The sequence below is a fragment of the Nerophis ophidion genome, linkage group LG19 (assembly GCF_033978795.1).
Source record: "Nerophis ophidion isolate RoL-2023_Sa linkage group LG19, RoL_Noph_v1.0, whole genome shotgun sequence".
In the NCBI taxonomy this organism is placed as follows: Eukaryota; Metazoa; Chordata; class Actinopteri; order Syngnathiformes; family Syngnathidae; genus Nerophis; species Nerophis ophidion.
The window spans coordinates 18,745,180-18,761,010 of NC_084629.1; the positions used below are offsets into that span (position 1 = coordinate 18,745,180).

Genomic DNA, 15,831 nt, shown 5'->3' on the forward strand with positions numbered 1-15,831 from the left:
ACTTAGGTCTTCTACGCTAAGCATGTGATGAGTTGGCGGCTTGTCCAGGGTGTACCCTGTCTTCAGCCCGAATGCAGCTAGGATAGGCTCCAGCACCCCCCACGACCCTAAAAGGGACAAGCGGTAGAAAAGGGTGGATACTACACTCTTGTATTTTAATGTCGATATTGGTGGTACTTAATGAATATGTTGGTCTACTACACTACTGTATTTTAATGTCATGATGGTGGTATTTAATGAATACTTAGGTCTACTACACTACTGTATTTTATTGATGTCATTCTGGTGGTACTTAATGAATACTTAGGTCTACTACACTACTGTATTTTAATGTTGTCATTATGGTGGTACTTAATACTTAGGTCTACTACGCTACTGTATTGTAATGTCATTATGCTGGTACTTAGATAGCCGAGTGTTTTTTGAGGTAATACTTGGTAAAAAAATAAATACAAATAATAATAAAAGTTTGAGAACCACTGTGCTAAGATGTCTGAATATATTTCATTATTTTTTTTTCCTTTTACAATACGGGGCAAATAAAAAATAAATATATCTGTGTGGACATGGTTCAATCATTTGAGATGTTGCTTTACGTTGGTTTGCTTCCCTCCTCCACTGTCAAACAGCGCCCACATCAGGCAGGAATGTTGTCATAGAAACAACTCAATAGCGTTGAAATTTAAAGCGCGTGTCACAAATGATAGAAGAAAGAAGGGCGTAAGACACACGGGACAAACAGTCATTATATAAAGCTAAGAAATATGGAGGGTGCCCAATTCGAATGAAGAAATATGGCTATATGACGGAAAGGAATATGTAAGGATTTAAAAAGATGCAAAAGTTAAAAAAAAAAAGGGGGGAGAAGGAAACATCTGGTGAGGAAACATGAAGCGTGCAGGAGAACAATGAGGAAACAGGATCGTTAACAGGAAACAGGAAGAGTACATGCGGGTCACTTAGCAACCAGAACTCAGCAAGATCACTTTCATCAGACACAATTGGAACCGGACGTTTGTTTTAATGCGGAATGAAACTGCCAGATGTGAACTTGGACCGATTCTGAGCTGGAACCCAAACTACGAGTGCATACCCAGACATTTAAACCTGAACACATTGTGAGCCATACCCTTTTTTAAGACCCCAAATACATGTGAGCATCTGGACCAACCTGAGATTTATTTCTAACAACTAAATCACATAGGGAAATCTAAACCACATTTCACACAGAAACATACTAAAATCTAAAAATCTAAACAACATGTGAACACGGAAATCATGTCTGAAGAACAAATTCTAAGAAGCAAACTACTTGGGGTGCCCCGAGACAATCTTTGCACTGCAGACACGACACCAGATTGACGCTGTGAATATCGGTATTGATCTGATACGATATCACCATACATACTTTATTACTATTTCCTTAGTTTGTCGTGTGAAATGACTCAAAAAGAGAACAAAGTTATATATGAAAATTATTGATTTATTATTAACCATCTGGAATGGACTTATGCTGTCTTTAAGTTGATGTAAAGTGTTTTTGGCGACACCTAAAGGCCACAAACATTAAATTAGGCTCATAATACAGTAAGTATTATGATGCCGACACTTTTCTTACTTGATACTTTGTAATAAGCTTAGGCCTTGAAGGCTTTGTATGTGTAATATGCATCTATAATATATATATATATATATATATATACATATATACATACACACATGCATACTTATATACACATACATACTTATATATATACACATACATACATACATACTTACAGGTATATATATATATATACATATATATATATATATATACATATATATATATATACACACATATATACATATACATATACACACACACATGCATACTTATATACACATACATACATACAGGTATATATATATATATATATATATATATATAAACATACATATACATACATATATATATACAAATACATAAACATATATATATATATACATATATAATGTTGACAAAAGCGCTGTTTTACACTGCAAAATTCCTCAATTAAAGGACACTATTACGTATGTCTAGCTTGTTTGCTATTGTGTGATTAGCTGTCGTGTAGCTGTTGGCTATTAGGAGCCAGCAGCTACACAACAGCTATAAGTTAAAAGTTAAAGTAACAATGATTGTCACACACAAACTAGATGTGGCAAAATTATTCTCTGCATTTTCTAAACTGGGAGGTGAGGGGAGCAGTGGGCAGCAGCGCTGCCGCGCCCAGGAGTAATTTTTGGTGATTTAACCCCCAATTCCAACCCTTGATGCTGAGTGTCAAGCAGGGAGTTAATGGGTCCCATTTTTATAGTCTTTGGTATCACTCGGCCAGGGTTTGAACTCACAACCTCCCGATCTCAGGGCGGACCCACTGAGAAGGTGGCCTTGTGTTCCATAGCGTACCATGTTTACCTTTTGCAACTGACGACTAAAATACAATACATTTTTACTTACTGGAGGAAATCCATCCATCCAGTCATCTTCCTCAGCTTATCCGAGGTGAGGTCGCGGGGGCAGCAGCCTAAGTAGAGAAGCCCAAACTTCCCTTTCCCCAGTCACCTTGTCCAGCTCCTCCCGGGGGATACCGAGGAGTTCCCAAGCCAGCCAGGAGACATAGTCCACCCAACGTGTCCTGGGTCTTCTCCGTGGCCTCTGACCAGTCGGAGCTGCTCTAAACACCTCCCCATGGAGCCTAAGCCACCTCATCTGCCTTCCTCTCCATGTGGAGCAGCAGCTTTACTTTGATCTCCTCCCGAACGACATATCTTCTCACCCTATCTCCAAGGGAGATTCCCGCCACCCGGCGGAGGAAACTCTTCTACCCGGGATCTTGTCCTTTCAGTCATAACCCAAAGATCATGACCATAGGTGAGGATGGGAACGTAGATCGACCAGTAGATTGAGAGCTTTGACTTCCGGCTCAACTCCTCCTTCACGACAACGGATCGATACAGCGTCTACATTACTGAAGACACCGCACCAATCCGACTGTCGATCTCACGACCCACTCTTCCCTCCCTCGTGAATTTATTGGAGGAAATTGAAAAGTTAACTGGCTGTCAGGTTTGCACAGGTCAACACGACGGCTTGTATCGGAGCACTGATTGTGGAGATGGTATCAGACATGAATATCGGACTGGTATCAGACATGAATATTGGATCAGGGCAGTACAACACGCTACATCTGAGCCAGAACTTTTACAAAGAACCAAACCACATCTGAACGATTTCAAATTTTTTTTTTTTTTACAAAAAGTGAATTTAAACCACAGCTGATTCTGATCTTAAAGAACAATGTTACTAATTTCTTGAATGTTAATAAAGTTTTAATCAAACACACAGGAGGAACATTAATGCGTGAAAAACTGAATAAGGTTAAAAAATTTAGTTAAATACTTTTTAAAAACTTGCAATTAAGTAATTGATGAATAATCTGATTACAATCATATTCCTGTTCCACAGAGGTGTCCAAACTACTTTTTTGCTGGTCCTCGGCATAAATAATACAAATCTAATTGGATTATTAATCAGATATAACTTTAAAGGGACTCAAAAACACCCAGGTCTAAACTCAAAAATATGAAATTGGAATTGGTCAGTAAGAAAACAGCAGTTTTGACTGAATGTAGTAAACGAATGATTCACACGTATATTTAATGATTAAAAATATGTCAGTGTTTAGTGTTGGTTTGCCCTGTAGTGTAGATCTTCACGCAGTGGTTCATACTGTCACACACAGCGAGATGGCCCCCTGGCAGCAGGGTTATGCCACGTGGAGTACTCAAACCCCGGGTTACTAATGGCCACCCCATTCCGTGTGTTGGGTACACCAGGACCCTGTGGGTCTCACCCCAGTCGGCCACCAGTACGTTGCCCTCGGAGTCGATAAAAACTCCCCAGGGGGAAATCAGGACGGGCCCCATGGCCGAACACACCCCCAGAACCCGTACTGTGCTCCAGCCTGGCTCCAGGACTTTGATGCAGGGCACACGACCTGTTTCTGTGCCTCGCTCAGACACGGCCATCATCCCGGAGCTGACGCAAGCTGCCACCAAGTAAGGCCGATTAAATCCGGTCACAACGGTGCGCTCCAAACGAGAACCGGTTTTATGGTCTAGTTTTAATGCAATCAGGGTACCTTTACGGATATCCGCTATCAAGAACTCATCCAGCCGTGTCACCGTCACACCCCTGGGAGCCTCCAGATCATCCTTTGCAGTGCCTAATCCTGAACCTCCAAAAGTCTGAAGGAGCCGACCATGTCGGTTGAACACCAGCAGCGCACGCTGCGCCGCACAGCTCAGTGCAATCAGGCCCTTGGAGTTGACTGCTACATCAAAGAAGTTCCTGCATCGCCTGGCCAGGCCCTCAGAATTCGGGGAGGTAATTTGCTGGAGAATGTTGCCCTGATGGTCTGTTACCTGGGCCAAGAGTTGAAAATGAGTTTTAGCAAATGCAACTTCATTGGGTACATCAGAAATGCAGGGAAACCTCTAAAGTGCAACACTGAGAATTGACCTAACATGTTCCTCTCATGCGTGACCTTACAGGAAATGTGAGCATTCTGCACAAGAGCTCAATGGAGTGCGTGTCAAAGGATTAAGTCACCGACAGATTATTTTGATTTCAAATCAGAGGTGTTGGACTTTAGAGGTTCCAGTGCCTGGTTGCGACATTCCACAAACCTGAACACGAGCATTCCCACAGTCGACGATGAAAAGCTGCCCATGTGGTGTGCAGTAGATACCACTTGGCAAGGTGAGGTCCGCCCGACCGGACCCTTGCTTCCCAAACTGGTGGATTGGAATTCCTTCCCTTGAATTGAACCCGGACGTCTCTCCTTCCTCCTTTACTCCCACCAGAGCCAGACCCTTGGGCTCATGTGAGGAAACATCTAAGACAGACATGGACAGAGACCTGGCTACTAACAGCTGAGTTGACTTGCTAGTTGGGACCTGATATGATAGCGCCTGTTCTCTGTCAAACATACTGAGATCCCCACTAAGAGGCGGCGAAGATGAACTGAAGTCCTTGTGATTGACTGTCCACGCCTGCACATGCTCAGTCTTCCCAGTGCTGATCAGGGGGCGTGTCCTCTGAGTCAAGTCCACCGCAGACTTGGATAAGCGGTCGTTGTAGCTCAAAGAGCTTCTGTTCACACAGCAGTCACGAGAAGGGCTGACCACAAAGGTGTAGCTGGAGTCCAGGCTGTCGGCTGGTGAAGGGGCTCTGCCGGAATCGCAAAGTGTCCCGAGGGAGTGCTCGTCCGAGGACTGGCTGAGGCCTGAGTGAGGGCGTCCTTTGGGGGCGAGGTCCCGGCAACTGTGGCTGACTGGAGGATCCTTCTGGCCACTCCTGGGACATGACAGAGATCTATTTGCAGCCTTTGAAAGTCCACTGCCTTGAGCATCTTTTCCTTTGGCTGCACCCTGGTTATCTAAACTCACAGAGTGACTTCCATCTGGTGAGGACACAGGCGGTGTCCTTCTATCCTTGGGAGTAAGGAGTTCTCTATTGCTGCCTATTGACCACTCATATTCTCGGTTTTCAGGCCTGAGGGCACTTGGGACATCTATTCCACATGATTCAGTTTTCATCTTCAGATCTGTGGGGGATTTTAATCTACACAACTGTTCTGACTTTAGAGGCCATTTATGGGTAGTTGACAAGGAGGTAATTGACTCCTCTTTGGTTTCTGTGTCACGCCAAGAAGACAGGTACATTTTTTTCACCACCCTGCCTGTTGCAGAGGTCCAGCCCTGTTCCTTCAAGCATCTGTCTTCTCCAAGAAATTGCTGACTGCTCTCTGCAGATTGCGTCTCCTGAGAATGGAGAGCACAAGGCTTTCCATGCAGACCGCAACCTCCGGCATGCAGAAAAATACTCTGGTCCTGCACTCGGATGTCGCCAAATGTGACAGCATTTGGTTGGGAGCTGGGCTTGAAGGACACTTTCTTTAGAGAAACAGAGACTTCCCAGGGTTGGAGAAACTCTGCAACTTCGTTCGGCAAGGGACTTTGGTTTTGAGACCCTTCCTGAATTCGCTGCTGAAGGAGGACCAGTTTTTCAAGCCTTTGGTCCAGCAGGGACTGGCTGACTCTGGCGGCTGCTACGTTTTCCCTCAATACCTGCTCCAGGTGCTGCTGGATGTCACGATGGTCCTGCTCCACACGCTCCAGGAGGCGGCGCTCCTCTCTGCGTGCTCCCAGGATAGCCCGCTCAACACCCCGCTTCACGGAGTCCGTCTCTGTGGCGTGGCGCTCCCGAAGCCGACGGAGCTCCACCTCGGCTTGGGCGAGGTCGCACTGCGCCTGTGTCGTCAAGGTTGTCGGGGATTGGGGCCGATGGGGGAGGCTTTGGGTTGCATCAGGGGAGGCGGGGTCGCGAGACAAAGAACTTCTTGGGATCATGATGGATGATCAAATATTTTCTGGGAACAACAAAGCTGGTGGAGGGAAGACGACACAATATGACTTTCTGTGCTCGTTCTTGGACGCTAACATTTGAATGCTAAAATGTATGGAGATTAATCTCTTCATCTTTATGCAAGCAAGCAAAAAAAGATTTACAGACAAAAATGTTATTTCAATAAAAAAAAAAACCTAACAAAGTTTTGAGTTGCAAATTTTGTTTTAAATATACAAATATTTTTCTTGGTTACAAATGTTTTTGTGTTTGTTTTCAAATCTTGTGAGTCGGGTCTGCTCTGAACAATATGTTAAAGCCTTTTGATTTGTCAGTGTCGAAGGACCACATGAGCGTGACGGACCAATAAAAAGGCTTCTACACTTTGTTCAGAGGAGGCCCCGCCCACAAAATTGAAGTTGGCTGTAATCAAAAAACTATTTAAACCTAAATAACAAGGTAATTCAACCAAAAACCTTTTTTTTTTAATGTAAAAATATTTCTCATTTCAAATAATTTTTTGTTGCAAATATCTATTTTTCCGTAATACCTTATTTTGCAAACCAAAAACATTTTTGTTAACCACTAACCACTTTTTTTTTTTTAAACAAATTCTTTTTTCATTTCAAATCCCTTTTTTGCTGCAAATATATTTTTTCTAATACATTATCTTAGGTTGCAAATATTTTTTGTTTGCAATTTCATTTTTTTTGCTTCATTGCGCAAAATGTCATTTGGGGGCGATTCCATTGAAAAAAGAAAATGAAAATATGCTTTGTAGACATTGGTTGAGCATTTATTGTGCAATTTTTTTAAGCGCTTTGCAGAGGTAATGCTACACTTGTCATGTTTATTATGTCATTATACAAATGTGTGAGTCCATTATTTATTTACCTACCTGCATGTTAGCGGCCTGGTTGCTAAGCTGCCAAGCAGCTGTGGAAAAGTGATACTGTTGTACAGTTTCAAGTTTTCTGCAGTCAAGTCATTTGCATTTCAAAGAGTCGTGGGCAGAGCGTGGGCAGCAAAAATCGACTTTTAAGTGTATTGACGCAAAAAAAAAGGCCACATTTATTCCAACACGCTTTGCAATCTATTGCATTGGTAATGAAGCCAAACATGCAAAATAAATAAGTAAAGGCAGAAAACAAATACAAACCCCGTTTCCATGTGAGTTGGGAAATTGTGTTAGATGTAAATATAAACAGAATACAATGATTTCAAAATCCTTTTCAACCCATATTCAGTTGAATATGCTACAATGACAACATATTTGATGTTCAAACTGATAAATAAATGGGTTTTACTTGTATAGCGCTTTTCTACCTTCAAGGTACTCAAAGCGCTTTGACACTACTTCCACATTCACACACTGATAGAGGGAGCTGCCATGCAAGGCGCTAACCAGCACCCATCAGGAGCAAGGGTGAAGTGTCTTGCTCAGGACACAACAGACGAGACGAGGTTGGTACTAGGTGGGGATTGAACAAGGGACTCTGGGGTTGCGCACGGCCACTCTACCACTGCGCCATATATATATATATACACCATGTATCACGTCTAAACAAAGTACTAGTAGCACTGTAATATAATAGAAGTAGTATTGTGTTCCTAAAGACCGTTTATCACGCCTAAACAAAGTAGTGGTGCTGTAATATAATACTGGTCATGTTGTGGTTTTAAAGAACATGTATCTAGCCCAGGGGTCGGCAACTCAAAATGTTGAAAGAGCCATATTGGACCAAAAATACAAAAAAAAATCCGTCTGGAGCCGCAAAAAATTAAAAGCCATATTACATACAGATAGTGTGTCATGAGATATAAATTGAATTAAGAGGACTTAAAGGAAACCAAATGAGCTCAAATATAGCTACAAATGAGGCATAATGATGCAATATGTACATATAGCTAGCCTAAATAGGATGCTAGCATCGATTAGCTTGCAGTCACACAGGGACCAAATATGTCTGATTAGCATTCCACACAAGTCAATAATATCAACAAAACTCACCTTTGTGCATTCACGCACAACATTAAAAGTTCGGTGGACAAAATGAGACAGAAAAAGAAGTGGCTTAAAACAAATTCTGGAAAGTCAGAGAAAGTTGTACATGTAAACAAACCACGGTACGGTGTGTTCAAGAACCGCCAAAATAAACCTTTGTTTGTTGTTGCAAATAATCATTAACTTCAGAATTTGATGCCAGCAACACGTGACAAAGAAGTTGGGAAAGGTGGCAATAAATACTGATTGAGTTGAGGAATCAATCAATCAATCAATGTTTATTTATATAGCCCCAAATCACAAATGTCTCAAAGGACTGCACAAATCATTACGACTACAACATCCTCGGAAGAACCCACAAAAGGGCAAGGAAAACTCACACCCAGTGGGCAGGGAGAATTCACATCCAGTGGGACGCCAGTGACAATGCTGACTATGAGAAACCTTGGAGAGGAGCTCAGATGTGGGCAACACCCCCCCCCCCCCCCCCCCTCTAGGGGACCGAAAGCAATGGATGTCGAGCGGGTCTAACATGATACTGTGAAAGTTCAATCCATAGTGGCTCCAACACAGCCGCGAGAGTTCAGTTCAAGCGGATCCAAGACAGCAGCGAGAGTCCCGTCCACAGGAAACCATCTCAAGCGGAGGCGGATCAGCAGCGTAGAGATGTCCCCAACCGATACAGGCGAGCGGTCCATCCTGGGTCCCGACGAGCGGTCCATCCTGGGTCTCGACTCTGGACAGCCAGTACTTCATCCATGGTCATCGGACCGGACCAGGGAGGGGGGGACATAGGAGAAAGAAAAGAAGCGGCAGATCAACTGGTCTAAAAAGGAGGTCTATTTAAAGGCTAGAGTATACAAATGAGTTTTAAGGTGAGACTTAAGTGTTTGCTCATCAAACACTTATTTGGAAGATCCCACAGGTGTGCAGGCTAATTGGGAACAGGTGGGTGCCATGATTGGGTATAAAAACAACTTCCCCAAAAAGGTCAGTCTTTCACAAGAAAGGATGGGGCGAGGTACACCCCTTTGTCCACAACTGCGTGAGCAAATAGTCAAACAGTTTAAGAACAACGTTTCTCAAAGTGCAACTGCAAGAAATTTAGGGATTTCAACGTCTAGGGCCCATAATATCATCAAAAGGTTCAGAGAATCTGGAGAAATCACTCCACGTAAGCGGCATAGCCTGAAACCATCATTGAATAACCGTGACCTTCGATCCCTCAGATGGCACTGTTTCAAAAACCGACATCAATCTCTAAAGGATATCATCACATGGAATCAGGAACACTTCAGAAAATCACTGTCACTAAATACAGTTTGCCGCTACATCTGTAAGTGCAAGTTAAAGCTCTACTCTGCAAAGCGAAGGCAATTTATCAACAACATCCAGAAACGCCGCCGGCTTCTCTGGGCCCGAGATCATTTAAGATGGACTGATGCAAAGTGGAAAAGTGTTCTGTGGTCTGACGAGTCCACATTTCTAATTGTTTTTGGAAATATTTGACATTGTGTCATCCGGACCAAAGGGGAAGCGAACCATCCACTGTTATCGATGCAAAATTCAAAAGCCAGCATCTGTGATGGTATGGGGTTGCATTAGTGCCCAAGGCATGGGTAAATTTAACATCTGTGAGGACACCATTAATGCTGAAAAGTACATACAGGTTTTAGAACAACATATGCTGCCATCTAAGCGCCGTCATTTTCATGGACGCCCCTGCTTATTTCAGCAAGACAATCCCAAGCCACATTCAGCACGTGTTACAACAGCGTGGCTTCGTAAAAAAAGAGTGCGGGTACTTTCCTGGTCCGCCTGCAGTCCAGACCTGTCTCCCATCGAAAATGTGTGGCGCATTATGAAGCGTAAAATACGACAGCGGAGACCCCGGACTTTTGAACGACTGAAGCGCTACATAAAACAAGAATAGGAAAGAATTCCATTTTCAAAGCTTCAACAATTAGTTTCCTCAGTTCCCAAACGTTAATTGAGTGTTAGTAAAAGAAAAGGTGATGTAACACAATGGTGAACATGCCCTTTCCCAACTACTTTGGCACGTGTTGCAGCCAAGTTATTATTTGCAAAAAAAAAAAAAAAAAAGTTTATGAGTTTTAACATCAAATATAAAAAAAAAAAAAAAAAAAAAAAAAAAAACCTCAAACTTTTTTTTATTTTTTTTATGAGTTTTAACATCAAATATCTCCTCTCTGAGCTGCAACCTTATTGTGGTAGAGGAGTTTGCGTGTCCCAATGATCCTAGGAGCTATGTTGTCCGGGGGCATAAAGCCCCCTGGTAGGGTCTCCCAAGGCAAACAGGTTCTAGGTGAGGGATCAGACAAAGAGCAGCTCGAAGACCTCGAAGACCTTTATGAAGAAGAAACATCATGGACCCAGATTTCCCTCGCCCGGACGCGGGTCACCGGGGCCCCCCTCTGGAGCCAGGCCCGGAGGTGGGGCACGATGGCGAGCGCCTGATGCCCGGGCCTGTTCCCATGGGGCCCGGCCGGGCACTGCCCGAAGAGGCAACGTGGGTCACCCCTCCAATGGGCTCACCACCCATAGCAGGGGCCATAGAGGTCGGGTGCATTGAGAGCTGGGCGACAGCCGAAGGCAGGGCACTTGGCGGTCCGATCCTCGGCTACAGAAGCTAGCTCTTGGGACGTGGAACGTCACGTCACGGGGGGGGAAAGAGCCTGAGCTAGTGCGCGAAGTCGAGAAATTCCGACTGGATATAGTCGGACTCACTTCAACGCACAGCAAGGGCTCTGGAACCACTTCTCTCGAGAGGGATTGGACCCTCTTCCACTCTGGCGTTGCCGGCAGTGAGAGGCGACGGGCTGGGGTGGCAATTCTTGTTTCCCCCCGGCTCAAAGCCTGTACGTTGGAGTTCAACCCGGTGGACGAAAGGGTAGCCTCCCTCCGCCTTCGGGTGGGGGGACGGGTCCTGACTGTTGTTTGTGCTTATGCACCAAACAGCAGTTCAGAGTACCCACCCTTTTTGGGAACGGTCGAGGGAGTACTGGAAAGTGCTCCCCCGAGTGATTCCCTTGTCCTACTGGGAGACTTCAACGTTCACGTTGGCAACGACAGTGAAACCTGGAGAGGCGTGATTGGGAAGAATGGCCGCCCGGATCTGAACCCGAGTGGTGTTTTGTTATTGGACTTTTGTGCTCGTCACAGTTTGTCCATAACAAACACCATGTTCAAACATAAGGGTGTCCATATGTGCACTTGGCACCAGGACACCCTAGGCCGCAGTTCCATGATCGACTTTGTAGTTGTGTCATCGGATTTGCGGCCTCATGTTATGGACACTCGGGTGAAGAGAGGGGCGGAGCTTTCTACCGATCACCACCTGGTGGTGAGTTGGCTGCGATGGTGGGTGAGGATGCCGGACAGACCTGGGAGGCCCAAACGCATTGTGAGGGTCTGCTGGGAACGTCTGGCAGAGTCTCCTGTCAGACAAAGTTTCAATTCCCACCTCCGGAAGAACTTTGAACATGTCACGAGGGAGGTGCTGGACATTGAGTCCGAGTGGACCATGTTCCGCACCTCTATTGTCGAGGCGGCAGATCGGAGCTGTGGCCGCAAGGTAGTTGGTGCCTGTCGGGGCGGCAATCCTAAAACCCCTTGGTGGACACCAGCGGTGAGGGATGCCGTCAAGCTGAAGAAGGAGTCCTATCGGGTCCTTTTGGCTCATAGGACTCCGGAAGCAGTGGACAGGTACCGACAGGCCAAGCGGTGTGCAGCTTCAGCGGTCGCGGAGGCAAAAACTTGGACATGGGAAGAGTTCGGGGAAGCCATGGAAAACGACTTCCGGACGGCTTCGAAGCGATTCTGGACCACCGTCCGCCGCCTCAGGAAGGGGAAGCAGTGCACTATCAACACCGTGTATGGTGCGGATGGTGTTCTGCTGACCTCGACTGCGGATGTTGTGGATAGGTGGAAGGAATACTTCGAAGACCTCCTCAATCCCACCAACACGTCTTCCTTTGAGGAAGCAGTGCCTGGGGGATCTGTGGTGGACTCTCCTATTTCTGGGGCTGAGGTCGCTGAGGTAGTTAAAAAGCTCCTCGGTGGCAAGGCCCCAGGGGTGGACGAGATCCGCCCGGAGTTCCTTAAGGCTCTGGATGCTGTGGGGCTGTCTTGGTTGACAAGACTTTGCAGCATCGCGTGGACATCGGGGGCGGTACCTCTGGATTGGCAGACCGGGGTGGTGGTTCCTCTCTTTAAGAAGGGGGACCGGAGGGTGTGTTCCAACTATCGTGGGATCACACTCCTCAGCCTTCCCGGTAAGGTTTATTCAGGTGTACTGGAGAGGAGGCTACGTCGGATAGTCGAACCTCGGATTCAGGAGGAACAGTGTGGTTTTCGTCCTGGTCGTGGAACTGTGGACCAGCTCTATACTCTCGGCAGGGTTCTTGAGGGTGCATGGGAGTTTGCCCAACCAGTCTACATGTGCTTTGTGGACTTGGAGAAGGCATTCGACCGTGTCCCTCGGGAAGTCCTGTGGGGAGTGCTCAGAGAGTATGGGGTATCGGACTGTCTTATTGTGGCGGTCCGTTCCCTGTACGATCAGTGCCAGAGCTTGGTCCGCATTGCCGGCAGTAAGTCGAACATTTCCAGTGAGGGTTGGACTCCGCCAAGGCTGTCCTTTGTCACCCATTCTGTTCATAACTTTTATGGACAGAATTTCTAGGCGCAGTCAAGGCGTTGAGGGGTTCCGGTTTGGTAACCGCAGGATTAGATCTCTGCTTTTTGCAGATGATGTGGTCCTGATGGCTTCATCTGACCGGGATCTTCAGCTCTCACTGGATCGGTTCGCAGCCGAGTGTGAAGCGGCCGGAATGAGAATCAGCACCTCCAAGTCCGGGTCCATGGTTCTCGCCCGGAAAAGGGTGGAATGCCATCTCCGGGTTGGGGAGGAGACCCTGCCCCAAGTGGAGGAGTTCAAGTACCTAGGAGTCTTGTTCAAGAGTGAGGGAAGAGTGGATCGTGAGATCGACAGGCGGATTGGTGCGGCGTCTTCAGTAATGCGGACGTTGTACCGAACCGTTGTGGTGAAGAAGGAGCTGAGCCGTAAGGCAAAGCTCTCAATTTACCGGTCGATCTACGTTCCCATCCTCACCTATGGTCATGAGCTTTGGGTCATGACCGAAAGGATAAGATCACGGGTACAAGCGGCCGAAATGAGTTTCCTCCGCCGTGTGGCGGGGCTCTCCCTTAGAGATAGGGTGAGAAGCTCTGCCATCCGGGAGGAACTCAAAGTAAAGCCGCTGCTCCTTCACATCGAGAGGAGCCAGGTGAGATGGTTCGGGCATCTGGTCAGGATGCCACCCGAACGCCTCCCTAAGGAGGTGTTTAGGGCACGTCCAACCGGTAGGAGGCCACGGGGAAGACCCAGGACACGTTGGGAAGACTATGTCTCCCGGCTGGCCTGGGAACGCCTCGGGATCCCCCGGGAAGAGCTAGACGAAGTGGCTGGGGAGAGGGAAGTCTGGGTTTCCCTGCTTAGGCTGTTGCCCCCGCGACCCGATCTCGGATAAGCGGAAGATGATGGATGGATGGATGGATTTACTTGATTCTACTGACATTAAGAAAGTAGACATATACTAATTAGACACAATGCTGCATATAGAAGCAAAAATAAACAAAACATTAATTGAACAGGGTGCCTGGACACTGGCAAAAACTATAAAATTAAATATGTAAAAAACAAAACAAAAAAAAGTATGATTTAATATAGCAAAAAAAACGTTAACTTTATAATGTATTGTAGGATATTTTATTCATTGAAATCATTCTTTTTTTAAATGATTCAAACAAAAAAATAATAATCTCTTTTGTATTTAACAGTAAACTATTTGTCACCCACATTTATATACAGTATGTATACATAATATGGATGTAATGATTTGAAAATGTATATCAGGATAATTATTATAACGTGTTGTTGAATGTGCTTAACAAGTCATATACACACGGAAATCTTTTTACCAAAATATGTATTTTTTTCATTGAACGAATAAGCAACACACACACACGCACACACGCACACACACACACACACACACACACACACACACACACACACACACACACACACACACACACACACACACACACACCACACACCACACACGCACGCACACACCTTTCCTTGGTAGAATAAACATTTAATATTCTGTTTGACTTTTTAGATATGTTATCTTCTCCAGTTTTAATTTATAAAAATTTTAGACTGTTAAATACTGAAGGCAAAACGGGTGTTTGTAATGGGGAAAGACGTTAATGTGTTTTGTATTCATGTTAGCATTTAAGCTAGCAAGCAATTAGCGTGCTCGCTGCTTCTCCAGGAAAATGAGCCGCTTGAAAAATACAAACCTATTTATAATTTACCGTTTGGAACGGACTTATGCTGTCTTTAATTTGGAGTGGTAATAGTTTTTATTTTTGCGACACACGGTAACCACATAATCCATTAAGTATAGCTAACGAAGCATTAAATTGAATTATGCCGACACTTTTATTACTGATACTGGCTATTTCCGTCTATGCTTTTGCCACTGAGAATTTGTATGTGGAAGTAAAACACAATTATTTTATGCTTTTTTTTGTGCTGTTAATTAAGGACACTTTGCATGTCTAGCTTGTGTGCTAAGTTGTTGTGTAGCTGCTTGTTCCTAGTAGTCCATAGCCTACCATGTTTACCTTTGGTGAATGACTTGACTAAAATACAAGAAAAACAACAACCTTGAATGCTTGTTAGAAGACATCTTCTTGGATCAGAGCGCTGATGAAGAAGATTTTATATACATTCTGATTTTTTGGCTGATATTGGATTGATCGATAAGCACACTAGCTACTTCTCGAGGAAATGAGCAGTATGATCATGGTGAGTTTTTCAAAGTGAAGTAATCAATCACGGTTTTACGATAATTAAGATACAAAACAGTAAAACATCAGGAATTTTAAACACGATTTGCCATTTACTGGTTATCATTACATCCCCAATACATACACATTATATATAAACAACCAAATAATATGTAAATACATTACATGCAATCCCAGTTAGCCTGTCTTCGTTTGTATCGCTTGAAGTGGAATAATGGAAGGCTGGAAGACGTTAAAATGTTCCCACCCTCGTCAACTTCTAAGAAAACAGTAGAAAAGCACCATCTACCAAGTCTAGAAGCAGGACTTGAAAAGTGTGTCTTACCTTGGTCAACTCCTCTTTGCGCCACCTGCCATCGCCTGTTGCTAGGAGACCGGTAAGCTGACTCCAGTACTTTCCTCCTTGTTCTCCTCACTGGGTTTACAACCCAAGCAATCTTAAAGGAAAAAAGTCAAGTTTAATTCTGTGCTTGGAAGAAGTGAGTGACAAGTT

The 15,831-nt window shown here is 44.8% G+C and overlaps 1 protein-coding gene across 1 annotated transcript; it reads right to left on the bottom strand.

Annotated features, from left to right (window-relative positions):
* Positions 1-2,040: 2,040 nt before the first annotated feature.
* LOC133538106 (uncharacterized) lies at positions 2,041-15,778 on the bottom strand. The gene is made up of 3 exons (XM_061879424.1): positions 15,664-15,778; positions 4,714-6,473; positions 2,041-4,449 (listed from the first exon to the last, which is right to left on the bottom strand). The coding sequence occupies exons 2-3, from the start codon at positions 6,436-6,438 to the stop codon at positions 3,700-3,702; spliced, it is 2,475 nt and encodes an 824-aa protein (XP_061735408.1). The 5' UTR covers positions 6,439-6,473; positions 15,664-15,778; the 3' UTR covers positions 2,041-3,699.
* Positions 15,779-15,831: the final 53 nt, after the last annotated feature.

Coding starts and splice junctions, on each gene's coding strand:
- LOC133538106 (XM_061879424.1), bottom strand. CDS start 6,438: ATGATCCCAAGAAGTTCTTTGTCTCGCGACCCCGCCTCCCCTGATGCA. Junction 4,450..4,713: donor GTGGGAATGCTCGTGTTCAG/GTTTGTGGAATG, acceptor CTCTTGGCCCAG/GTAACAGACCATCAGGGCAA.